Here is a 27,819-nt window from a genome sequence, read left to right on the forward strand (position 1 = left end):
CTTTTACAGCAGGAAGAGGAAGGGCGTCAGGGCACGCTCAGGACGTCCCACCAGCTCCTAGGAGCTTCTGCTCCTTTGTGGGGTTTCTGGTTGGTGTCCTCTGTTGCTGCTCTTCAAGCGGCTGTCCTCTAGGAGGCGCTCTAAGCAGCTTTAACACTAGTATGAGGCGCGTCTATGTGCTGTTGCATCAGTGTAATCCTGCTCTGAGAGGCTGATGGAGACGGAGGTGAAGGGTACCCAAGCCGTTTAAACACAGGAAAACGCTGCTGGCACGTTTCGTACGACTTGATCAAAAATAGCCGGGAACCAGCAGTCGAGTCGGTAGAGGAGGAGTTTTCTTCCTGCTTACATTCCTTTCCTTTTACTGCGAGACTTCATACCATGAAACAAACTCAAATCAAAATGTAATCTTCATGAATGTAATAGCTTTTGTTTGAGATCAACAGGATCGTAGTTCATAATCTGAGATTAAATGATTTATTGTCTTGGTTGGGCCCTGGAACAGTGCTGCCGCTGAGGGGCTTCGCTGATCCAGGACGTCCTGATGTGGCTTGATACGCTGCACATGGTTAACCTGATTGTCAGCAGAGGTTAATGAGATTGTTCAAGTGCGGCAGCAAAGACTGAGATTAGCAGTACAAAGTTTGAGTAGATTGAGATTAACTCACACAAGACTGGATGCTGGCGGTGGACAGCATCAGGGATCAGGATCAGAAACAAGAATTCACCGGTCGCTGCTAAAGTCGGTGTAGCATCTGAACTTCCAGCTGGGCTGAAGGGTCTGAAAACGCCCGTCAGACCAAAAACCATCAACACTGCATCTTCATGGACTACGTCCACGAGGTGAGGAGTACTGACCGTCCGTAAACGCTACTAAAATGTCTCAGAGAGAGACCAGAGACCAAAAATGATGTGATAAAATAAAAAATTCCAGCGATATTACAAGTGACCTTGACCTTTTAACCTTTGATGGCAAAAAAACAACTGTTCAGTTCATCTTTGAGTCCAAATGGACATTTGTGCCAATAATGAGACCGAACAGACAAATGGACCCCAAAACAGAGCCTGATTTCTGTTACTGACTTCAGCGCAGCCTGAGGTTCAGGATCCGCACCAGCTCAGTCTGATGAGCAGCAACTGACTCTTCAAATGTTTCACCGTTGGCTGCTCCCCCGGCTTCTTCGTGACTCCGGAAGTCAGAAGCCAGATCAAGCGTCCATGTACAAACTCTTCAGCGCCTCTTCTGGTAGAATCCACATCTTTGTCCTGCCATATGGACACTAATCCACATAAACTTTTAATTTGAGATGAAGCAAACAAACTGGGTCATTTCTGGTGTCGCACCATTGCTACCAAACACACAAGCAGCGACTGTATGTGCAGGTTTACCAAGGATGAATGACAGCCACACAACCAGCCGAACGTCTTCTTTAATGGATCCAGACATGATTCTGTTGGAGAAGGTCACCAGCTCAAACCGCTGGGGAACCCATACACACACACACACACACACACAACAGCTGTTGTTCCTCTCCTTTTTAATTGGTGCAGTGGGTGTGATTACATTGTTAATCATTCATAATTGTAGTTTTGGCCCAATAACTTCCATTCAACTACACAAAGACTACAGTTACAGCTCATGCTAATGGACATCTTCTGTTCCGGAGCGCTCGACTGGCAATAAATACATTCAGATACAGTATGTTAGTGTGGAGGCGGGACTCGGCCGTCCTAGACCGCCGAGCCGTGAAGCCTCCAATCAGAGCCACTAACCAGGTGAAGGTTTAGTTCTGCTCTCAGACACCTGGGAAGTCTTTTTCAGTCCAACAGGAAGTAGCACAGAAGTGGAGTCGGACTCTTTCATGAGAGTTCACTACATCCTACACATCAAACACTGGACTCACTCACCAGGTAGTTCTGAGCAAGCAAAAACATCAGCTGTCTGTAAAAAATATAGATAAAAATAACACCTCATTGACAAAACATTCAACAGAAGGCTGTACATTTGCCAGATAGAAAATCCTATTTTTTTTGTTGAAAATGTAGCTTTAGCTCACATTAGCACTTGAACATTCAAGTATAATAAGTCAGACATCAACACACTCACAGGAGGGAAGTCCTTCTGTGACCTTGACATGTTGGGGGTCATTTGTGGCACCTGAAGACTCTCAGCTGGGAGGTTTGTTTTCACTCATACAAGCCCAACGTGGGAGATTATTGATTATTAAGAAATCTGGTTGTTCAGCTGTCCCGGGTATTTCTCGAACCTCCTCTCCGCCTCCTCGCTGAACGCATCACCTGTGCGGATGACAGAAGAGAGGGTGAGGCACATCCTGGCGCACCTGGATGAACGTCAGAGGTGAACATCTGCTCACCGGTGTGGCAGTTGTGGAGCCAAACTCGATGTCCGTCGTACTTGCAGTTGCACTTCATGGCGTTATTGGTGAAGTCGCTCTCGGCCACTTCGAAGTTTGGATTGATCACAACCTAACGGGCGAGAAACATTTCTATCACGCTGATTGAGAGTTTTACACCTGACACAGACACGTTTCACAAACTCTTTGTGCAACAAGTGCGTCATTTTATCAGGTTACCCAAAGACAAGAGTTGGTAACGGTGCAGGAGAAGTACTTCACCCCAGGAGCGGTGGGCTGGCTATGCAGTACAGACCTGAGAAGATCACGGTCGCTTACATGTTCTCCACCTGATGACGCCAAGTTCGCTCAAAAGCTAGAAGACCTACAACCAGTGGTACATAAAGTACACAAGCCCAGTACTCGTCAAGGTATAAATGCTCCCCTCCAGGTAAAAGTACTTCGGTCAGATTTTTACTTCAGTCATAGGAGTATTTTTGTGAAGTTGTGATGTTTTAGCAAAGACAAAATACTGTGAGCGCTAAATTGCACCAGAAACAACACAAAACCTGTATTTGCAAAGTGTTGTTCAGCATCAATTTACCCAATTAGCACTCCACTTTCCAAAAAAAGAGAATTTTCTGACAATTATGTGACGGTTAATGATTAACGGGGTTAAGTACTTTTACATCAATGTGATCTCATTCTCACGTGATTGGCTGGGCTTGCGTGACATCAGAATGCGTTTCTCAGAGACTTAAACTCAGGGTTCCTGCTCACGAGAGAATTACTGCGGCTGTAAATGTTAAAGAACGCGGGGTGGATGCTCAATATGACAAGATAAAGACACTATTAATTTTTCAAACGTACAAAGAAATGTCGTTTGCAACAGACCAGTAAATTCCCCAGGAGACTCAAAAGGTGAAATAAAAAAGTGCATGTGAAATCACTTGTTTTGGATTGATGCAACACGAAGAGACCTGAAGGAACGAATGCAGACCGAAGCTCTGATGCTTGTCTGTCTCTGTCAGATTGTTTTCATACAAACACAATCTAACAAAATGTTTGATGCAATGAGAACAATAACAACACCACCCCCCCGCCCTATTAACATAACACGCAAAGTAAAACAGGGACTGAGGAAACTTTACCTCCACAGGGGAAACACCAGAGGCAGAAGAAATAAATAAATCATGGGCTGATACATAAAACATAAAAATACTAAAAGAGAAGAATAAATGTCATGAATTCATAATAAAGGATAGGAGGTGTACTGAAGTGAGGCCAACCAGAGATAAAAGGGAAACAATCACTAGTGTTGGCATGTGTTTCCATGTTGAATTATTCACTGTCTGAACATGGCAGTCACCATGGTAACCACGATGCTGCTCACCTGCATGATGTAGTTTCCTGGTTTGACATCTGTGATGTCGATCCACTGGCAGTCGATGTCGTGGCGGTAGGAATCCCAGCAGCCGACGGTGATGCCTTGGTCGCCAAAGTTAGCGCACTCGTACCGTTTAGACACACCTGCGTTTTACACGAGAAGATTCAGTGGTACTTCTGACAGCTGCACTTCAGAGTCACACACACACCGAGCCATGTTTGACTCTGATGAACAGATCTCCTACATCGACAGGTTACACAACTAAATGATCAATAAAACGAGCTGATAGGTAAACACGTCAATGATGACTCTGTTGCTAATGATCAGTAAAAGTCACCCTCTTGGCAGTCGGAGTCCTCCAGACAGAAACTGGCTTTGTGTCCCTCTGCTACTTTGGTGCCGTTGGCGCTCAGCAGGTCGTAGTGGGTGAAGATGTCCATGCTGTGGTAGTGGCTGCGTGATACACCGAACAAGTCGTTGGCTTCAGATTCAGAGATGTTTGATTCCACAACATAGACATCCCGAGAAATGCAGCTGGTTGCTACTGAATCTGATGTTGGGAGGATCCCGATTTAACTGAGCCTTAATAAATCAGTGTATTATGTTGTTCAGAAAAGAACTAAGCTGTTACCCGTGACAGGCGTGCCAGACCCAGGAGTGGCGCCCGGCCTTTGGCTTGAAGTCAGCCCGGCCAATGTTGTGGATCTGGGAGGAGAAGCGAAGCAGGCGTCGGTGCCCGTAGGGCCAGTTGGCCTTGGCTGCAGATTTAGACAGACAGTCCTCCTCGGCAGCGCAGTAGAGCATGTGCAGGGGCCGGTCCTCAATGTAAACCGTCTGCTGGACCAGAGGGGCGTTCAGGATGAGGTCAGAGGCAGCTGGAAGAAGAATTAGCAGTGGAACTGACTTAAAATAGAGGAGAGGAATCCACTGCTCTCAAGTACAGTCAGAAATGAGTCTTTTTATGCATCGGGCCGGTGAAAAGCTCAGGATTTCCTCACATTTGCCACAAACGTCCACTGGAACTGCAGCATTTCTGGTTTAAAAGAAAACCGCTGGTGATAACATAAGACAGGAATGCCTGACCTGTGACTGGGGACGTTGTCGTTTGGATGCTACAGCACATTCACTGGTACTGACATTTCTTATCAGGTACCTTAATGGAACCCCTACTGTTTTTATTGTTGATTTATTTTATAGAGAAAAGAAACAAATTAAGAACAGCCATCATACTTAATAACCAAGCTAGTTTTTTTCTGTTCTGAAAATGTTGAGACGATTTTACGTGTCATCTTCTGCTTACAGTTTAAGTGGGAATTTTTATTTGTTCTGAGAATGTTCTCCCAAAAGTTAGCTTAATGTTCTAAAACAATCTATAAATGTTGGTCGAGGCATGGCAAGAGAATACAGAACGTCCCTTATTTTGATTGGTTTATTGAATGTTCTGTCCCTCTAACGCTGAGACCTTGAGCTCCTGACGCTGCTGCAGAGGTGAGAGAGTACAACCTCGCGTCTGTCACTTACTCTCAGAGCAGATGACACCGGCAGCGAACTTCGCAGCTGCTTTCTGGCAGCTGACAGTTTTGTGATGCTGGCACTGACTCAGAGACATCTCGCTCCCCGTGCACTTCACGCCACTCATCACCATCTCCGTAACATTTCCGCTGTCCCAGTACCAGGTTTCCTTGGGGGGGGGGGGGGGGCGTCACACAGTAGTAAACAAACCCACAATCATGAAAATAAAACAAACAGTGATGTGATCGTTCACATGTGTGGAGCGTCAGGTTGGTGTTGTGAAAAACAGATGTTCATGACTCATTTTTGGCTGTAGAGTTTCTGACGATCAGAGAAACAAGACTCCAGATGTCTGGAGGATCTGATGCAGTCTTGCTACAGTGATACAGGTTACAGCAGCTGCTCCACAGAATGGTAATGCAGCTCTGGATGGTGTCATGAGTGAAAGCTCCTGAATGGACCTCAGCTCTTCCCTACATCAAATAAATCCCAACATTTGCTTCCTGCTCACGTTTGAGGAAATAAACCCTCAAACAAAGCAGCACTTTTTCAAAATCTCAAAAGCGTGAGCTTCTTTGATTTCTCGACTCCTACTTACAGTGATAGCATGCATGGAGTAGCCCAGCCCAAGCTGCCTGCAAACCACCATGGCTTCCTTTGTTGTCCAGCCTGTGCTGCACACCGTGCCCCACTTGGACCCCACCTGAACCTCCACCCGGCCCTCATAAGTGCTCCGTCCGCCCACTATCCGGATCTGCAGAGACGCCCTGCTGGGAGTCAGTGAGGGGACATACTTCCTGTCCTGTGTCTGAACCGTCTGGGCTGAGGCTAACGCTGCTCACACAGACCTTCGGCACTGGAAAATGTGTTGTATGAAGGAGCAGTTTGGTTAGACTTTCCTAGGCAGGCGTTGTTTCCAGATGAGGTCACCGCTTGGCTCTGATGGTGAGTTTGATTAGATCCTTCATGTATGGCTGTTCTGGTCTGCCCACAGGGAACAGACCAAAATAGTATCCATGTTGGAAAAGAAAGTTCTACGACAAATGGGAACGATAATATACTGCCCCACATGAATGCATCAACCAGGCCCAGAAACGAGACATTCTTAAGCGCTCCAATTAAATAAGATTGAGATTTTCTGCAGTGACAGTATATTAGATTTTCATATGTCAAGTAAACCAAAGGAAAACCTCCTGCTCGTGAAGTTTCCCTTTGTGGTTGTTATTAGTGTTAATAACCTACTTGCAGGCCCTGGTTAGCATAGCCCAGGCCGAGCTGCCTGCAGGCCACAATGGCCTCCTTGGTGGTCCAGGTCTCTCCACAGATCAGGCCCCAGCTCTGTGTCCCGTTAGAGTCTGTGCTTAGGATCTCAACACGGCCCTCATAGCGGGTTCGTCCCCCTGTGATTCGGATCTGTGTGGGGCCCAGGGGTTAGGGACCAAAGAGCACAGCTCCACAAAGGCCAGGCAAGATGAAACGGACACTTCTGACATTTTTAACATTATTAATGTAAATATGCTGGTGGTTTGAACATGTTTAGATTGATCATAGTTTTCACCCCATCTAGACTGGCCTTTGTGTGTATTTACAAGAGAGAACGAGTATTATCTAGTAAAATACAGAGGTTATGACCAGAAATACTCAGTTGAGAAGAAATCACTGGTGTCAGGAAAAGTGTTGACATTTTGGTTTTTCAGAAAACCAATAAACTAACTTCTCCAAGACATTCTTTCAACTTCAAAAGCCCACGACGAAGACGATGGTTGAACTTAAAAGCTCCCCGACAGCGAAGCCAATAGCTCTCAATTGCCCCCTGATGGCCGATGATGGTACACGCCAATAAATACCACAAATCAACATGCTGATGAAATTAGTGATTTGATGCTATACAATGAAGAGCGGCATCATGATTGGCACCTGCTGAGCAAACTTTCTTGATTTATCATAAAAACTTTGAGAGGATTGGTGAAAATGAATGTCTGTTGAGAGAACGGTTCCTCGTGGTAGAGGAGTCACGCATCGCAACACTGTGGCTACATTTTTGTATAATGGGGGAAGTGGAGCCGTAATACAAATATGGGCCTTCAAACTGAGTAAAATGCTGGATGGAATTACAGTTTTCGTGGCACCAGTGAAGAGGAAATATTGGTGATATTGTTATCAGTTAGTAGAGTCATTGAAGATGTGAGTGAATCTAAATGGCCGTTAGGTCTAAATCTCACATCCTCACGCAGAGACGCCCAACACATTTTTCAAGTTCTCGCCTGCACCACAGTTTTTAAAGCAAGAACAAAACATAACTGTTGCATAAATCTATATGGTTTCATGATGCAATAAATTCAAATTTAAAAAAATTTCCATCAAACTTTTCCTGAACTGAATAAAAAGATCTTAGTAGGGAGGTTTAGCTCTGACCGAGTTCTCCAGCCCCATGTAGGGCACGTTGCAGCGGACGGCGGCGTCCTCTGTGTGCTGACAGTCCTCTGAGGAGATGTTTTTAAAGGGGCAGTTCCAGATGGACCTCTCCTGGCCGAGACACTTCACCTCGTTCATGTAGATTGGACCCATTCCTGAGGAGACAGGATGAAGAACAGAGCGCACTGAAGGTGGAGTTGTGTACGGGAAGTATAAAGAGCAGATTGGATCAGCGGCTCAAGGATACGGGATGAGTTAGAGCCCTTTTTCCATTTATGAATATTGACAACATCTTCAGAAAACTGTACATTTATAACCTCAGAAAAAAATAACCGACAATCTATTTAATGTGGAAAGCAACAACCACCTCTATCCATTAAAGTAACCAAATAATTCTAGAACATTTCAACAGCAAGTCACAAACTGTGTGCTAATCTGGCAACATTTGCAGCATTTATTCAGCCTTTCCACATTTCGCTGAGCGCCAGTCAGATTGAGTCACCCCAAGCCTTCCATGCTCAGCCTACGAGAGTTAAATGAACTTGTGGAGTAATGGTGTGCTCCTGCTCTCAGGTCCGTTGGGTCTCTGCCATGCACTCTGGGACAAGGTCTCTGGAGGTTCCACGTGTGCAAAAGGAGTGATGGGCACGGATGCAAAGAGGATGTCAATATAAATGAAATTCAATTGTGCAAGATGATTTATTTTCTTTGTGCCTCTTCATTAACATGGCCAGTCTCAACATGGACTTCCACATGGTACATGCTGAGGTGGCTGGTCTCCATGGCAGCAGTCAGCTTCTCTGAGGTAACTGGATGTAGGGTGAGCGGATGTCCCACTTTGTGCAGGACTGCAGAGCATTCAGAGACTAGCTGGAGCGGTTAAGTTCGATGTAGAAGTACGAGCGTTTGTTTGTGGGCGTTCAGTCGTGGCAGCTGTGTCGCGTCTGATGAAGGGATACAAGCAGCTGTCGAAACTTTACCAAATATACAGAAAGCTGGAACAAGGAAAATGCAGCAGTTGTAGACCTGCAAACTAAAGGTAAACATGTGGTTGCTATACTGCCAGCAGTGTTTGGGAACAGTTTAATTGTTTGGAAGTGTCAGTGCTGATTGGTTCTAGGCTGCTCGAATAGTTTTACACTTAACTCGCCTACTAGGATTCAGATTGAGACACACACCTATTTTGGGCTGCGCTACTGAAATGTGCTGCGGCTTTGTAAGAATAGCAGCAGCAGATGGTCAAAGTTAGCTAACGGTCTTTCAGAGTTTATATTTACCATCAAACTTCGCTGTGATACTGGTCTAAATTCTTGTTGCCTTCGTAGTAAAGCTGGACATGTTTGATGACTCTGAATCTAAGCCGCCACGTGAGGCGAGCTTGTTCGCTGAACACATGCACTCCCTCTCAGTGTCTCAGCACCGTGAGATGAAGTTACGCAATCTCTGTGAAAGGAATTCCTTCAGCAGCCTTCGTTTCCGACTTCAGCGACATTTAGGAATGTTTCCTGGCCTAATGCAGCCGGGTGGTGGTCTGACATCCGCCTAAGCACAGAGCAGGTATGCTGCTCCCTCAAAGAGATTTTGTGATGAGCCTCCGCAGCAAACTTCCTCTGAGGGAGAAAATAAATCATAGAGTACACACACGAGAGCAGACATCTCCACCCAGCACTCCTCAAAAGACTGCTTGTTTCTATGTTGGTGGAATCTAAAGCACCTTGATGCAACACACACCTCCATGTTCTTGAGGTCAATCGAGAACACACACGTACACACACAAAGAGAAATTCTTTAGCTTGACTCACAGCTCTTTCTCAAAGTGCTTCGCTGGTACAGACTGAAGGAATTCTCTGAAATTTTGGTGTTGAAACAAATACAGTTTTTAAAAACTTCCACTGCAGAATCAATCAAAAGTCTTTACAGTGTTGCATATAAAGACAACTGGCATCTCCAGTCCATATGACATTTTTCCATAGACTTTCATTGTGTGAGAAGCCACTATGAAACAGTGGACACATTTTTTTATGCTTTCCAACTCCGCTGAAACGACTCACGTGGCAATAGTACCGTGAGCTGTTACATCTTAAGTCATTTTGCAACTCTACAGGAGTCATAAGCTTAAACTGCAGTCTCCCCAGGGAAGTTTAGGAAGTGTTAAACCAGAGGTTAGAAGGCTTGGCCAGAGTCCATAGAGCTTGAGCACCAGCTCTTCCTCCATCTCTGGAAGCTGGGCAGGTTGTGCTTCTTTCTATGTGCGACTCTTCAATGAATTGAGGCCCCGCCTCTGATGATGGCACATCCACGCCTGATACCATGTTGAAGCTTTGTGTCTCCCCTACTGAAGCCTTGAGTTTTGGTCAGTGACAGCTTGGCAGGGACTGAGAGGGAGGAGCGGCCCACCGTGGTAGCAACTCGTCAATCAGACGCTTCCTCGCTTTATTGTCTATTTTCCTCTAAATGGGACCACAATTTACTAAGTTAAAATCGTGCTGCACTGAAGAGACGCTAGAAAGGTTTACTGGGGTATTTATGTTGTGCAGCCTTACACCATCAAACTTCAAACTTTTTTTGTAACCAAGGAATGTGGGTTTCAGTCACCTCCTGCAAAGGCTGCACTCCTCAGCCAGAGGATCTGGAAGCTCTGTTGAGACTTTTTTACAACGTATTTGGCCGAAGTCCGCACTTGGCACAGTGACCTTCAGGTATTTCCTTTACAAATATAAGTGGACCACATTCATGAACTATAATTGAAAGCGCATCAGAGAGATTAACTGGGGTATTTTGCAGCAAACAGAAGAAAGTGAGCTGAGAAATGTAACAAGTCAAGAGCAATAACGTGTCTGCAATCGTGAACTCGGATTGTTTCATAACAATTCTGTAAGAAAGTAAGTTATGCAACTCCTTTTTTGAACACTGGATATCTAAGTTTTTCTCTCTATTTTATCTGGTGCAGGATAACAAGAAGTTTATGTTGTGTCTTAAATCAGACACACGTGGACTCCAGGGGGCTCAGATGTAAACTCGACTTGTGAAATTCTCCTTTTGACCTGAAATGGTCCATAGCCAGGATGAAATAACCCAGACTGTTCTAAGAGCGAGCTGACAGAAACTGGTCAGGACATGCATATCCGGACTGGAAAAGTTGGTCCTTTTTCTCTCACAGCATTCCTTTACTTATTACAATAAGCTCCAAATGAGGGATCCACACAGGAATGTGGACTCCGAGGGCAGATTGTCAGCTGTGGAGGGTGAAACGGTGACCTGAGATGACCTGAGAGATACGACAGGCAGCAGACAGACAACTGACAGATGTTATTAACACACCACATAACATGGTGATGAGACAATAAAGGATTTGATTAAAACAGTGATCAGGATTTCTCATCCATTACCAGCAATCTGTGAGCCAGTCGGGTGACCCTGCTTCCTGTAGAGAGGAAAAAGAAAAGACCAGAATTCTTGTTCTGGTCTCCCTCTATCTGTGTGCCCCTGCAGCTCATTCTTCCTTCTCCTCCTCTACTGTGTAACGGGAGACTATAACCTGCCTCCGTTTACTGTAATTGTTCAAAATGTCGGAAACATTCAAAAAGAAAAGTTTCTGGACGTGATTGAATGTTTGATGTGATTGACAGCACCTCTTTACCAAGTTCTGGTCCGTTGACATACTTATACTGACTGTGACTGGCCCAGAACGTCCAGAGCCCCCTCACCTTGACCCATGCGGGCTCCAGTGAGAGCCTCCTTGGCGCTGCCGAAGCCGAGCTCCCTGCAGACGACGCTGGCTGACTGTAGGCTCCAGCGGTCATCACAAACGGTTCCCCACTCGTTGTTTTTCAGCACCTCCACGCGACCTTCTCCCAGCTTGGCTCCTCCCTTCAGCCTCACAGTGCTCTAGAGACGAACAGACACAGGAAGGTGAATAACCTCCGCGTCACTCATCTACATGTCTGTCAAAATAATTACAAATATTTCATGAAGAACGCTGTTAGAAAAAAATGCACTTAGACCGTAATAGCATGTAAAACATGGAACAAAGAGGTCTTAATCAAATGTTGTCTTCTGAAGATGCTTTTATGTAGGACTTTTTTTTTTCAACCAAAAATTCATAATCAAAGAAATGAGGAACTTTCGTGTTGATTTCAGCGGCACCACCGTTGAGAGGCCTATACTTTACCGAAGTTTTAAGTTTCTTCTTCATGATGCTGTTTTGCATGAAAAGCGGCCCCGGCATGCAGCTGATGACGGCCGGCATGCCGCCATCGCAGGACATCGTGCTGTTTGGCTTGTTGATCTCCAGGGGGCAGAGTGCCAGGTGGACCTCTGTTCCTGTACACGCCACTGAGTGGACCAGGAAGTTGCTCTTCTGACGCTCCAAATATAACCTGGAGGCAGCAGAGACATTAATGAAGAGTATGAGCTGAATAAACTAATAATCTACGGTAGAATGCAGCTACGGGCTAATAAATGACAACGCACAGGGGAATGAATGAAAAGAAGTTGTATTGGTTGAAGGGGATTTGCCTGACAAATTGAAATGATCACAAATGATCAAAGAAATGATCCCATATTCATTATGAATGAATGAATGAACGGAGTCCAACGTCTACACAATCATCCTGATCTTCCGAGGAAAGCTAGAATGTGTCATTCATTAGAGTCGACACAAACTATCACCGAGATGTCGGACATTCACAAAAACACGATGGAGAGAGGAAAACTGATGAATGAAACTGGTTTAACTCAAGTTTGGTGGAAAGCAGTTACTGCTGAGAGTTAGAGAAAATCATGTCCATACTGATGCTAGTTAGCTTACTGTAGGTAGCACAGACACAGGAAACAGGGAATCAGCTCGCTTGGCTCCATCTCAAGTCAAATAATTTGCCTACCTGCTTCTCTAAAGCTCAAAAATCAACATATTACATCGCAGTTGCTGAATTAGCTGCAAAAAAGTGTGAGTGAAAACAGCAATTTTCCACGAGTTCCTTCACGTGTATATAACATGTTAATTAGCTCAAGAACATGCAGACAAGACAGTGGTATAAATACTTTCTTCCGCTGTTGATTAAAGTAGTATAGTGTTGTATTAGTAGCCGCTGACTCTGCTGATACAAGCTGCTGGTGCACAGATACCTGATAAATTGAGAATTAGAACTGGTATCACACCACTGTTACACAAATTGAAGCTAAACATGTCTTAACATGAGGTGTCCTCTGGTTTTACTGTGTTGTCATTCATGTGCATGATTGTTCTGACATCTGTGACCTCCCATCTGGACCACAGCAGTTGTGTGAGTTAAATCACAATCGCCAGCGGCTAGCATGACACTGGCTGAGTGACTAGCAGAGGGTACGGCTCTATTTTTTCTCCTTCTCATCTTAGCCTCATCTGTATTTTAGCCTCTGTCATGAGGTCTGTACTGAGAGTTTCAAGCTATCAATTGTACTTAAATAACACTACAAATTAGCTTTAGTTTTGTGCCCGTTCAGCTTAAATTACATAGAAGAGAAACAGACACTTGAATCTTGAAGGAGGAAAGAATTCTGCAACCAATCTGCTGATTGAGAGTCAGCAGAGCATCAAAATGATGTTGAGTTGAAGTTACAAATGCAGCATAATGTTGATTTAAGAAGCGTTGAGATATTTCCTCAGTTCCACTGTAAATGGCGATTTGTATTCAAGGGTTATGTTGATACTTTTTGTAGCATCAGCACATTTATTGAATTAAAAACTGTTCTTCACACCCTGTATATTAGCGCTAGACACTGAAAGCTCCAGTTTTACAGAGAGCTGTTGCCTTCTCCTACCAGTGACTTTTGTATTTTTGGCACGTGGCCTTGTTTTCAGGTTGGCTTCCTGTTAGTTCCAACAGTGTGAATGTGGAAGCAGCATGTGTGTGGGTCTCTGCAGACAGCTTGAATTTACGGCTGAATTGTTTATCCTCAGATTACCTTTTGCCAGGGCTGCTCTGTTTAGACTTAGAGTTAGCTTTAGCTTTGGATGCCTGCCTGCAAGGTAAACATGGGTTAGACTGCACAGTGAGCAGAAGAAACTCGGTGAAAATCATGGTGATGGTTAGATGATGTACAATTATGCTAGGAACTGTGGTTAGACTGTTGATAAGGATGTGCCTCATTAAACCAGGTTGTTAAATGCAGCTGCTGGCCGATTAACATGTAATTTCAAGTGTGTGGAGTTTCATTCCAAACATTGCACAGTTCTGTTTAACGTGACACATCCTTCTTCAATGCATGCAAATATAGAAATATGTAGCAAAAAATTACAACATGAAAATCTGGGACATTTTAACACATTTCATCATCCGTACAGGCTCATAAACACTAAATAGTCAAAAGTATGTGGACACACTTGTGGTGTTAAGACTGAGGTGCAGTATGGACAGAATTTTACACATTAATATGCAACAAATACCCACGAGACCAGAAATGGTTTAGCATCAGATTAACGCACATTTATGGCTAAAAAAAATACCCCATATGGGCACCTGTGGTCACAACTGTATGGGTGTAACACTTGGACGTCCACATACCTTTGTCCACATGGTGTATGGCTATTAAAAACACAGTTATTAAAGTGTTAATCAGAAGACATGATTTTGGTACAATCATGATGTCAAAGTGAACCTCAAGTTCATTGCGACATTGAATTTGTTGTTTTTGTAGCATTGCTCCAGTTTTGGGATGTGACTTTGGTATCCAGTTGTAATTGTTAATGAATAAGTGATTAAATCATTAATTCACTGCTTATGGCAACAAATGCAATGAAAACCAAAATGGAAGATTTTCTAGTTTGGTTAATTGTTTCAGGGGGTTAGTTGCTAATTCAAAATAGCAGCATTTCTCCAAAGAGGTTGTTTTAAAAATTATGCAACATGATAATACAATAAATTACTGGTGGGTTCTTCAACGATGTCAGGACGGACGCTTTCCCATCATGTAATCAAAACCATCGTCACTCAAGAGTTCAGTAGAAAGTGCAAATGATTTCGTTTCAAAGCAATTTGATTTAAAAAAACTAAAACAAAAAACAAGATGCCAGCATGAATCCTACATAAGAAGTGATTCTACATTCTATTAAAAAATTAAGTGAGGAGTTTGAATTTCACTTATTTTGACAAAATAACTTGAGTTGAATTTCCCAGCAATACAGAGTCAAACAGGCAAAACACAGAGGTGATGAACTGACTTCCTCGCTCGTCATCCAACTCCATCTGGCATCTGAGCTAAAAGGAAATTATTTGCAGGTTCTACCACATACGAGTCTGTTCATGTCGTGTTTGCGACTCAGTTGAAGAACTCAGCATGAAAAGTTACTGACCTCCCCCCAAAAGCATGTCATAATTGGAGAATGGCAGTTCCAGCTGTCTTGACTGGATTAAAGGACAAATCCATGGAAAATTGAAGACTCACAAAGCACAGATTGACGACTCATCTACATTAGCAGGGACGTACAGTAATAAACTACATTAGTTTATGACAAGAAAATGCCACAGAGAAACTAGATAGTATTTCTCTTTTATTAACTTTACATAAAAGAGCGCAATTTTAAGAAATCGTGCCATTGTTAAAGCAACACACACTTGTTGTCCAACCAGACACTTCTCTCATCTGTGCTGAGACCTGCTGAATGCTAGTTAGCTTAGTACAATGAATGGTAGTGGATGGGAAATGTTAGCATGTTGTTATCTCTGTTCTTTGAATAAACTTTTCTCGAAAAGGGCCTTTGCCAGCATTACAAGGGTTGTTTATGTTTGTACAGAATCAGACACATAGTTTTTCTAATTTCCCAACTGGGCACAGTGATTTGACGCAGCACCTCCAAACTTTGGTCAACAAAACAAAACATAAGCTGACTAGAAGAGGGACAGCTACAACCAATCATGGCCGACTTTGCAATCCTGAATGAGGAAGATCTTTAAACTGATGACTTCTGACTGAGGTATGCTAACATTTCCCACACGCTAAAATTTATTGTGCTAGTCTAAGTAGCGGACAGCTGTTGTCTATGGTTCTCAGCTCCCTAAGCTCTCCCAGAAGAGAGAAGGCGATCCACCTTCTCGTCCAGCTCTGGGGAGGATGGCAAACACATTCTCAAAATGTTGCTGTTCCTTTGAGGTGTCAGTCTCCAATCTGTGCTGTGCCAGAAGAGAACATCCAGACAAGGGAACCAGAATACAAAGGATAGAACCCAATCACATGCTGCACATCATAGTTATATGATATTAGAGAGGAGGGAGGGGCTTCTATTTGGTTATTATCTACTCCTACAGGAAACCCACTGCCAGAACTACAGTCAACAGACGGAGGTGGACGGTGGGTTCTCCCAGCGACAGTGTACCTTCCACCTGCCGCAACATTAACCTTTGACCTGGAGACCTTCTCAGCTGCTCGCTTTTTCAGACGTCTGCAACAATGAAACAGCCAAATACCATCACATACAGGAGAGAGACATGGCACATATTCACACAGTCTCTGGGAGTACACACACACACAAACACTTTTCCAGGTTGCAAAGACTCAGCAGCGAATAACATTTCTGACATTCCTCATGTCTCCAGGATAAGTTAGAGAGCACAGGTCACCACTGTGACCATCACGAAGCTTTTCCAACTCTGAGGCAGCCATTCGTCTCATTCAGCCGACATGCTGAGACTCTAACACTGTCAGAATAAGTTTAGTTCAGAATAAGTTTAAAACTGAAGTAAGGTTGTTGTTTTTTGGCCGCTTAATCATCATTCTTTAAGTTGATAAGTCAAACTTGTTGCATCATCCTGCAGATGAGGACATCTCACTCTCAGTCATTTGTTTCTGGACACATCTGCTGTATCTAAAGTATGTAAAACCTCTAAAATGTCTCCTTGAGCTCAGTTTTGGCTCTTTATGTACCAGCTCCTCATCTGCTCAGTGTTCCACTGTGTTTGCCAGCCAGTTTCTCACCACACGTTTGATGTGTGGTGCTGAGCAGGTTGTGCATGCTGGGTTTCATAAAGCAGCATGAACAGAGCCCACAGATGACCAATGAGCTGCAGTCATATCATAAAGCCCGCAACTGTCTCACATTACACAGTTATTTAACACTTTGTTATGCAAACATCTATAAATCTCATTTCTAATCTCTAGGTTATGCAATCATTAGACCCTCACACATGATGACACCGGGGAGGAGGGGCAAACTGCTCTGCAGGTTTCCCTCTCAAATCAGCTCAGCTGTCAGGACAGAACTGGTCTACATCCTCCTGAAGAATGTGACGTAGGAACATCAATGTTGGGTTTGTTCAGTAGCTATCTACAGCTGATATGTGGAATTCTGAACCTGGGAGATGAAATCCATTATATAAAATGTCTAAAAACATCAATATCTTTTTTTTTTAAAGTCAAATTGATTTATTCTTCCTATAAAACCTATAGTTCTGACACAAATCAGGTGATAATTAGATCAATCAATGACCCAAGAAAATCAATACACAGGATATTGTTTTGTCTGTTGATACGCAGCCATAATTTTCTTTGGGTTTTTATCAGCTCTTAATTTTTCTCTAAACACTCATGAAAGAAGTTCTTAAGTAAGAACCTGGACTGGTGTTATTAAAAGTAGAGCATGAAAAGCTCATTGTCCATCATTTTAAATCTCTAACACACACACACACACACACACACACACACACACTGAACCCCAGACAATTCCTCCAGAGTCCAGAGCCTTCACACACACCTGACAAAAAACACACACTTCCCCTCGTGCTACTGTGAACCATCTGCAGGGATGAATGAAGCAGGCTGCCAGGAATGTGTGCATAATGTGTGCATGCACGGAGACACAGGGAAAAGAACCTGGAGGTCTGGGACCTCACATGCCACATCAGGTTCCAGCACCAGAACACACATCTGCGCAAATTAGAGTTGGTGAATAGAATCAGCAGTGAGAACACCACCAATAACTCTTGTTCTTTGTATCTGCACCATTAATCTGTTCCAAGTATCAAGTTTCAAGCATTATTTTTACTCCTTCATCTCTACAAAAGCACTTGACGGATTGTGAAAGCAACAAATGTACAATGGTCCTCTTCCACACAGTGAACGCCATCTTCAGTTTCAGGCTGCATTGCTCCTCCGCCGACAGAAGCCAAGACACAAATGGCTTAGGACGTTTACGTCACTGCAGGCATTAATAATGGCTCACCAACGACTTTTGCTAAGTAATGAACATAAACTATGCGAGCCGTCTGGAGCATTTCTGTCTGCACGAAGGGAAAACAAAAACATCCAAAAAAACAAAAAACCAAACAGTCACTTCCTTCATGTGTTCACTGGTATACTAACAGCACAAAGCAGTTATATTTAGCACCAAAAATGGCCTCTCTTAACCAGTCAGACTGAGGTCCTGCTAGTGGTTTGCCCTGAAAGCTACAACCACAGGAATAACAAATCAGCTGCAGGAGACATCCCGTCCTGAGTGAATGAGAAAGCTGTGAATCAAACCTACAACCCTGTCAAAGATTCAGGGATTCCTCTGCTTTTACTCATTATTAGCTGGGAAGAAGAAACTTTAGATAACAAGTTTAGATCATATTTGTCCACAGCGTGTTAGTTTAGCCGTGCACAAAGGCTGGAACTAGAGGGAAAGAGCTGGTCTGGCTCTCTCCATCAGCTGCAAGCATATTAAAGGTCACTATCATGTATGTTTTATCAGCTTGTTTGAATTGTTACAAAAATCTAAAGGTAAAATGCCACTTTTTGCAGGCTGTAGCTTCATGATTGGAGGTTTTCTTCGAAAGTTTTCTGCCTTTGTCTCGAACTGAGAGTCAGCCAGAAAGCTTTTGTAATATGTGGTTAATGTTGCGAAAGGTTCTAATTTCAACTGAACCACAACATTTTCCTAACCAAGCACTTCTGTTGGCTAAATCAATCTGAATGGCAACAGAAAACTGAAAATAAAGTGAAAGACTAACAGGAAATAGGTCATAAGTGCAGCTGAGAACCACACAGATCCAGACCTGAGCAGCTTGTGTGGAGGTTGTGAGCCTTGACCATTCTACTACTCTCAACCTGAGGACATCATCTACCACATCACTCCGTTTCCCTCATGATGACGGGAACCTGGCAGGGACGCTCCAGTCAGACAGTGGCTCTGGTTCTTTATTCCTTAACTTAGGTGGATAATGTTAAGGGCACAGCGGTTCCTAAAAGGAACGCAACATAAATTGAAGGGTCATCAGGTCACGTCGCCTAATACTGTAGTGTAGTGGTGAAAATATCCAATACTAAGGGGATCTGCAGTGGTACTAAATGAGAGAAAGTCCATGCATTGATGACATCAAGTTTTACCCGACTGGAGACATGAGAGTCACTTACTTATAGAAATTCTTGTTCACTTTCCTCTCGTGCGGGAATCCCAGCATGCCGCAGACAACACGAGTGTTTTTGATCGTCCATCCGAAGTCGCAAATCTGCGCCCAGCCATCTTTGTGTTTCACCTCCACCACGCCCTCCGTGACAGGGGTCTTCTTTTTAGCCATAGCGACGACAGGTCGGAGACGGACCTCCTCGACTTTGCTCTCCTCAATGTGAGCCTGGTAGGAGACAGTCAGGGGTGCTTGTCAGGTTTGTTCTCAATTGATTTGATTTAGATTCGATTTCAATAAAGCAAAAACAACGTGCTGAGGCTGAGTGGCTTCTCAATGTGAATGTCCTTGAACCCAAATGGACATTTGTGCCCAATCTGATGAGAATACCGTGAGGCGGGACTGAGATATTTTGTTAATGAGACTAAAGGAACCTGAAAACAAACCAACTAACTACCAGACATTTTCACAAAATTTGGGTGAAGGGGTGGAGCTTAAGACAAAGAAGACCCCATTCTGGGGCAGATCTTCATTTTATCATATTGGCCTTGACAAAGACTAACAATGTGCCTTCTACTTCTACAATTAACTGGCAGGAAACAGTTTACACAAATCATTGAAAACAAAGATCCCATCTATATTTCATATATAATCTATAGAACCTCTTGTCTGATGAAGTTAAACTTCTTTCTGCTCAACAGCGAAGACTCACAGAGGCGTATGATCACATGGGCACGTGTGCGAGGTAGACGACAGGAACAGACTAGCAGATGAGTCACAGTTCTCAGGGAGCGTCATTTCAGGTCTGAGCTATTTAACAGCTCTTAAACGTGATCATCTCTGATTGCCAGGTTTTCACTGAGTCATCCTGCTGTGGCTAATTTGGAAAAAGCACCGGCTGGCTGCGGTCACACACGCCACATTTGATGAGGAGGGAGCCCACTTATGACACATTTTTTCAGACACCCCTCTACTCTTCTAACACAGATCCCTCATTCACTTTTTCATGACTGACCTTGATTGACTCACACCAGTTTTCCTGAGACATGGTAAGTTTATTTGTGTACAATCCAAAGTGCTTCAGAGTTGCATTTAAGTTTTCCTGGTAATCATTATTTGTTCAGGGGAGGGCTTCTAACGTGGTGCCTGAATATACAATTTTTTAAAAAAAAGATACGATTCTTCTTTTGACAGTACAAACCATATTCTGGACAATAATCCTGTCCCATGATATTCAGTTTTGTGTGCGAAACCTTCAGGCAGCCTAGAGGTCACAACTCTGTTTCTGTCCATGCCACAGAGCAGACACCCTCTGCTGCACTGAGGTGTTGAACATTCCTGCTGGCTGTGGAGCAGAATGCACCAGTTCTAACATTTAGGCAGCAACATCTTACAACTTTGTAAACAAACTTTCCACATCACTTTGGCTACAACCGCCCCCCCAAAAAACTAAAACTAAAACGAGAAATGTATTTCTGGTAACTTACATCAATAACGTTTGAATCCACAAAACCTGGAATCCTTTCATCTTTGCACACGACTCCAGCGTCTTCTTCATGAGTGCAGTCACTGTTGCCCCAGCCGCGAGACTTGCAGAATTCAATGCTCTTCTCACCTCCGTTGCACATCACGTTGTCCAGCCAGATTTTCCCTACAAAAGCAGCAGACTGTCAGCGTGGCTCCGCAGGAACTGGCCACGTCTGCTGAATCGCCTGGTCCAGGCAAACCTTTGGCCCCAAGAACCCTAACGACCACATACTCTAAAGTATCTGACGTAAATGTAAGGAGGGTCTTTTATTTCATGAAATATTATGATGATCTTTTCTGATTCTGAGGTGACCACAGAACGACTAGCATGTCGCGCACAACGTTCAACATTTTAGCATGCTGTTAGCATTCTAATATTTGATAATTAGCATTGAACAAATAACAGCTGAGTGTGTTAACTATAGTTGAAGTGAAGCCAATGTGGGAGTGGCTTAAAATCATATCCTATCTACTCACCAGCAGGGGGTAACTTCAGTGGCTGAATGAAAATTTCCCAAGGTTCTGGATGACTTATTTTGTACACCAACCATGAAGGATATTTTGGAATCTTGATGAAAACTCTGTGGCCGACCAAAGTTGCTCAGCCAGGGCATCTTCACAAATGAACCCCTTCGTGATTTTTCACACTTAAACTCCATCTTTAGAAATATAAAGCTAATGCTATATTATGAAAGAACCACATGACTGCAACATCACCACAATTAGCTTTGCACTTTTTTGATGAAGTCGTGATGACGGCAGTCGGCGTCAACCTCTCCGGTCTCACGATGTCAGCAACCGCCATTTTGAAGACGCATAAATGCTTCAAAAACACAAGTGTGGTGTTAGCTGATGTAGCTTACACCTTAGAACCAGATGTTTAAATATCTTGATTTGATATCTTGATACCTTATTTTGGCTTTCACTGGCTTTGATCCTGGTGAAGGAACCAGATGTTCAATAATGCTAATTTATTTCCAGCTTTTAGAACTCCTTCCTGCTCCACTCTGTTGTATAAATGTATATGAGATGATGACTGTTAACCTCACATCTTGTTACCTGTGTTAATGTCTTAGACGCCAGAGCGCATTGACAGTAAATTAAAGCAGGTATTCAGTTGCGCATGTGACTTGTACCTTGGCCCTTGCCGTATTTGGCACTGTGCGTCCATCCGGTGGCTGAGACGAAGCCCAGATGACGACACAGCACGTTGGCGTTGGATATTGAGAAGTCGTCATCACAGATGGTTCCCCACTCTCCTTTGTAGAAAAGCTCTATCCGGCCCTCGTTGTGTTTCCGGGGATATCCAGCCAGCCTGACTTTGAGCTTCTCCGGTAGGGGCTGAGGTGATGGCGATGGCGATGGGGATGGCGCCGGAGTAGGTGTTGCCGTGGTTGCATGTGATGGTGTCGTCTGAGTTAAACAGGAGGGCAACCACAACCCCAACAGGAGGCTGACGGCTAATTGTTGTCTGCGCTTTGACTTTTCCATTATGTCAGCTGCACGAAGGGAAGGAAAGAGAGTCAAGCTACACATCTTAGACAGGCAAAAATCCGACCGCAGTTTCTACGCTGATATTTGGAACATCAATGTTTAGAAACTTTGTTTTCTTCCTTTTTTGCGCATATCTGTCTTATGGGCATGATTGAACTAGAAATTCTTCCCTGCACAAGCTTTGTCTGGATTTTCTAAAGCACTATTTCCACTATTAACCAGGCTAAAGGGCCGTAGTTGTTGACATGCTCCAATAAACCATATTGAGAACCTGAAATATACCAGATCTCATATGTAGAATCACATTTGCACAAGACACTTGTTTAAAGTAACAGTCAACCTTCTTGGAAAATACCATTACTTGTGATCCTCCCCATCCACTACCACTGATTGTGCTAAGCTAACCAGCAGCACAGAGGAGAGAAGGGTCTCCTACTTCTGGCTCTGGGGAGGATGGATATCATTGTTATTTCTTGAAAAGTAGGTGTGTTCCTTTAAGCCTTCACACGGTTCAGATGTGAGTTGTGTCAGTGTGCAGGATGGGTAAGTGGGCTCGTAACGTCACGGTGAGCTTTTTTCCGACCAGAACTGAGTATTATTCAGTGTTTAGGTGGGCGAGAGCCATGCAAACACAAGCATCGATCCAAAAAACAACTCTCCATACTGACCATCATCAGATACTGATGCATATGAATTAAGTTGGCTTAGCAATTACAATAAGAAATCAACATCTGAAAGAAAATACAAACACCACCATCCACTGGATTGGTAATATCAGAAGAGGACAAAAGAGTGAAACACACTCAATGACATTCCAGTAAACACTGTTTCCGGTTGGCGGCAGCACTTGAAGTCTTTCGAAATGTTATCAGAGCAAATAGATCAAACTCAGATAATGAAATAAATCAGAGTTTTTATGGGGCGGCACGGTGGAGCAGTGGTCCTCACTGTCGCCTCACAGCAAGAGGGTTCTGGGTTCCAGCCCTGGCTCAGGCACGGGTCTTTCTGGGTGAGTCTCCATGTTCTCCCTGTTCCTGCTGGGTTCTCTCTGGTACTCCAGCTTCCTCCACAGTCCAAAGACATCAAGAGGGACCAGGTTAATCCAGACTCTAAATTGACCGTAGGCGTGGCTGGGAGAGCCAATGGTTGTCTGTCTCTATGTGTTGGCCCTGCCATGGACTGGTGACCTGTCCAGGGGGAAGGCTGCTGGGATAGGCTCAACCCACTCCCCCACCCCCACCACCCTTAACAAGGTAAGAGGTAGAAAATGGATAGATGGAGTTTTTATGATGCTCAGAACAATGTATCCACTGTTTACAGGCCAAACAGTAACGATGGACACTACTGTTTCACGCTATGATATAACGTACCAATGTCTCATGAATATGGTTTAGCACAGGCCTAGCTCCTGTTCAACTGTAGCTACTAGCTTGGGGGGCCCGTGCTCCTCTCTAGTTGACCAACAGGCCCCAGAGATCAGCCTCTTTACCTGCGTACCAACTGACCCAGGTGGATTTTATCCTGCAGTCAAACCTGATCAAGGTTTATAAGGGCCACCACTTTTGGTAGGGAAATCATAACAGGTTAGACCACCTTCGGACGGGAAATCTTTGCATTTTTTTGGCCAGAGTTTTCATGAGCTGTGTGGCCGGCCACTGGGCCAGACCAGTGCTGCTATTTGGGTGGTCTGGCCCCCTAAATGAACCTAACTCATCTCATGTGTCCCTGTGTTCGGCCAAAGGGTCCCTTCTTTATTAAACAACAAAATCTGGTGTCATCACAAGTGGAACCTAAAAAGAACCGTAACAGTTCAATCATCAAACGTGATGAACCACTGGATTGCATTCTCTGACGGTAATGTTCCACTCCGGATAGGAACATCATGTTACACTAGAAAACAACATGGGAGCTGAAAGTATGCTCAGCATATGGAAGTAGATTTGGCGTTTGAGTGCAGGCTTGCTCCAGCAGCTTGATCCCAACCATCTGGTCTATATTTACTGGACTCTGATGTGGGGAATAATAACAGGGAGGCATATTAAATATGTGTAGGCGTCAATGATCACAAACGTTACACGAATGTTGGTATTTCTAACATGAAACGCGGCGCTTTTGTTGCTCGCTGTGGCTTTTCTGGCCGGTAAGTTGCTGCTGTTTTTGTTGAACTCTCAGCTCATATTCCTTCATATTTCAGACGTGGGACAACAACATGTTCTCTCTGCTCTCTGAGACCGTCCTGTACAGCTCTGCTGGCAATTGAATGCTGCATAGACCTGCTATTGATAACTTGACAGCTTTTTTGAGGGTCAAGCTCTTAGCGAGTGGGGGGGGGGGGGGGTGTTCCACCCGGGACACAAATACAGTAGTGTGATGTGTTTGTACAGAGACCACAAGCCGAAAGGTCGCTTTCCAAAACATGTATGAGACTAAGTCTAAGTCACGTATGGAAGGACACGTCCACACTACCTGAGAGTAAGAACCGCTCTGGAGCAGCAGTGGACCACAGTAGGGTTGAGGGTTGAGGGTCTAAGGGACAAGAAAATTGTAATTTAAATTTTGGCATTTAAAGGAACAGACCAATTCTCTTTGTGTCCATCGTCCCCAGAGCCAGAAACAAAAACAGATCCCCTTTTCTCCTCTGTGCTGCATTCAGAAGCTGAGAGAAACCATGTGACCGCTAGCATAGCAAAATGAATGGTAATGGATGGGTAGGTTAGCATGCCTCAGTCAAAAGTCACCAAACACTTTTCTGGAATCATATACACAGCGGGAACTACTTTCCTGACCTGGCGCAGTGATTTCACACAGTGTCTGAAAACTTCTACCAACAAAACCAAAAGAATGTTGACAACTTGAAGAGCGACTGCTGCCACTAATCATGGCCGACTTTGACAGAGAGAATGAGGAAAACCCAAAACAAGACCTTTAACCTGATGACTGCTGACTGAGGTATGTTAACACCTTCCATCCACTGCCATTCATTGTACAAAGCTAAATAGCGGTCAGCTGATCTCTGTGGGTCTTAGCTCCCTACTGCAGCTCAGAGAAGAGAAAAGGATCCATCTTCTTCTCCGGCTCTGGGGAGGACAGACAATTTCTAATGACATTCGAGCGCGTCAACTGTTACCACTCAACCCTTTAATGACAAATTTATACTTTCACTAAAGTGTACACATTCAAAGCATGTCCACAGCAAGTCAGTTGCATAAATCCTCCATAGAACCTGAAGAAAAACGTGTCACCTCAGTGACACCATGCATGAGCAACAACATTGACACAGGTGCTGCAGCAAGGCATTCTTTGTCTTGTCGCCAGAGCGAGCGAAATTATTCTAAACTTGTGAAAAATGATTACACACAACAATAAAGAAACTACATACAGCAAAAGATAATAGTAGGAAGGAATCTGGAAAAGAAATTTGGAAAAGTAGCTCTATAAATACACATACACATGTGTATATATATATATACACATGTGTATGTGTGTGTATATATATATATATATATATATATATATATATATATATATATATACACACACATACATATATAAACACACATGACCATATATCTCTCTTTTATATCTATAGATATCCATCTATCTATAGATCTATATATATATATATATAGATCTATATCTATATATATATATATATATATATATAGATCTATATATATATATATATATATATCTATATCTATATCTATATATATATATATATATATATATATATATATATATACACACACACATCTATCTACCTACCTACCTACCTACCTACCTATCTATCTATCTATCTATCTATCTATCTATCTATCTATCTATCTATCTATCTATCTATCTATCTATATATATATATATATATATATATATACATACTAAAAAACTACTTTAACTACCAGAGGTCTGCTTTGTCCCAGAACAGAGAAGCCTTCCTGCACCTGACCTCAGGAGAACTAAACGAGCATCAGGAGCCACATCACATGGAGAGGTGGAGCCCTGAGGAGTGTCTCCCTTTTAGGAAATGACAAAAGACACCCAAAGTTCCTCAAAAAAACCACACACACGCCGGCCGAATCTTCCCTACAGTGTAGAATTTCTGTTTGTGAGTCCGGATCAGACAGAGAAATTCCACCTGACCACCGTTTAGATGCTATTACTCCAACAACTACTGGTCCAGAGGAAAACATCTGGACTAAAAACCGTTGGACAGAGAAATAGTTAATGCTGCATGACAAATATTAATGGTAATATAATCACCTCAACCTGGCTACCCAAGTCTTAGTTGGGCTCTAATAAGCTCTTATCATTAATAATAAAACAGGAAGAAATGATTTAGTTATTCTGATATTGACTAATTCAGCTTTTATGGGAAAATGGTCAACATCTTTGACCAAGTACTTTTGCATAGTGTTACAAAGTTCCTTGTCCTGTTACAAAGTAGCAGGAAATGTCACACACCGTCACCTTCTTAAAATAATCGCCTGAGTCATTTTTTTGTTGTTGCCTAAAACAACTCCTTTTGATGGTTTGTCTCTATATTTTTTTGTTTTGTTTTCTGAAAAACTCGAAAAAAAACGACGGGCGATTGTTTGAAGAAGGGGACGATATTGTTTTTGAGACACTTTTAAACTTTGTTGTGATGTTACAATACTCTTAACTTTTTTTCTCCCCCGTATTTGTTTGGTATTGTTTGTTTGTTTTTACATTTCCACTGTCCTATTTTACCAGTCCAGATAAACAAGGAGCCAAATTTGGGTGTGAAAGCCATTTTATATCACAATAAATGCATATGAACTATTTTTTTTAACGCTCACCATTGTTTTGTTTTGTTTTTTTTTAGCTTGCTACGTTTCAAACGCGGATTGGAACTTTACAGCAACATCTTTAACTTTATTAAACTTTAAAAAGCCCAGCGTTTCCTTTCACGTCTGTGCGTTAAAAAGAGCTTTCTTCACCGCCTTACCTCAGTTTCCGAGGATGGGGAGGTTATAACGGTTCCAGCGGAGGCGAAGGGAGATGGCTTCCGAGGTCATCCAAAAGTTCATAAACAGAACCTGTGAGGACAAATACTCCGCGCAGTCGGCGCTAATTCATCTCCTCCAGTAAAGTGCGGATCCAATTTGCGGGACAGCGGTCCTCGGGGGAGGGAGCCAGTTACTGGTTTCAGCCTTATTGTCTATAAATTGCCAGCTGTACAGCCCTTCTTGAGGAGGAGGAGGAGGCAGCGGCAGCGGAGAGGGCTGGGTCTAATCCCTGGAAACACACGGACTCTTTCATGGATTGATCCTTCCAAGGCTGACCGCTCGATTTACGCCAGAAAATGTGGATTCCATTCGAGGCCTACGTGCCTGCGGAGGCGCTGCTGGTGTCCGCAAGATTTATGACCGGAAACTACCGGTATATCCAACCTCAAAAACCTTACTTTTTAAAAATTTAAATCAAGTAAGTTGTTTTAAGGTAACCGGCAGGCAAACATGATGTAGGCGGTTAGAAACAACCTTTTTAAATGGTACTATTGCGCTCCTATCGTTCTTGCCGTTTCTTTATTTTATTTTGTCTGCGCCGTTTTAACACGGCGGGACTCGGCTGGTGAATACAGGGTTCCTACAGGTCAAAAAAAGACTTTAAAAACTTTCTCAGGACCATTTCGGTCAGACTTCTGGTGCGGTCAGCCCAGCTAAGAGTGCTAGCCCAAGTTTGCCAGCTTGGCGCGCGTTTGCCAGCATGGTGTCACCGATAAATTGAACGGAGGCATCAAAGTTGGTGACCG

At 43.5% G+C, this 27,819-nt stretch overlaps 1 protein-coding gene across 9 annotated transcripts; it reads right to left on the reverse strand.

Annotated features, from left to right (window-relative positions):
- Positions 1-1,485: 1,485 nt before the first annotated feature.
- Positions 1,486-27,811, reverse strand: loxl3b (lysyl oxidase-like 3b). Of its 9 annotated transcripts, none has more exons than XM_086182309.1 (18): positions 27,013-27,811; positions 24,513-24,572; positions 21,689-22,051; positions 20,513-20,676; positions 19,036-19,253; positions 16,022-16,087; positions 13,615-13,671; positions 11,840-12,047; positions 11,376-11,556; positions 7,669-7,823; positions 6,496-6,666; positions 5,852-6,007; positions 5,263-5,422; positions 4,373-4,616; positions 4,079-4,194; positions 3,748-3,884; positions 2,376-2,487; positions 1,486-2,298 (listed from the first exon to the last, which is right to left on the reverse strand). In XM_086182309.1, the coding sequence occupies exons 3-18, from the start codon at positions 22,041-22,043 to the stop codon at positions 2,225-2,227; spliced, it is 2,574 nt and encodes an 857-aa protein (XP_086038435.1). In that variant the 5' UTR covers positions 22,044-22,051; positions 24,513-24,572; positions 27,013-27,811; the 3' UTR covers positions 1,486-2,224. The 9 variants fall into 9 exon arrangements, 8 of the variants coding, with proteins under 8 accessions (XP_086038435.1, XP_086038430.1, XP_086038428.1 ...); XR_015109723.1 differs by lacking the exon at positions 5,852-6,007 and having other exon boundaries at positions 1,487-1,942; positions 2,108-2,298; positions 27,013-27,809; XM_086182304.1 differs by lacking the exon at positions 6,496-6,666.
- Between the last annotated feature and the right edge of the window lie 8 nt (positions 27,812-27,819).

This window comes from Aulostomus chinensis, chromosome 17 (genome assembly GCF_037954235.1).
Source record: "Aulostomus chinensis isolate RoL2024-O1b breed Wild chromosome 17, RoL_Achi_v1.0, whole genome shotgun sequence".
Taxonomy (NCBI): Eukaryota; Metazoa; Chordata; class Actinopteri; order Syngnathiformes; family Aulostomidae; genus Aulostomus; species Aulostomus chinensis.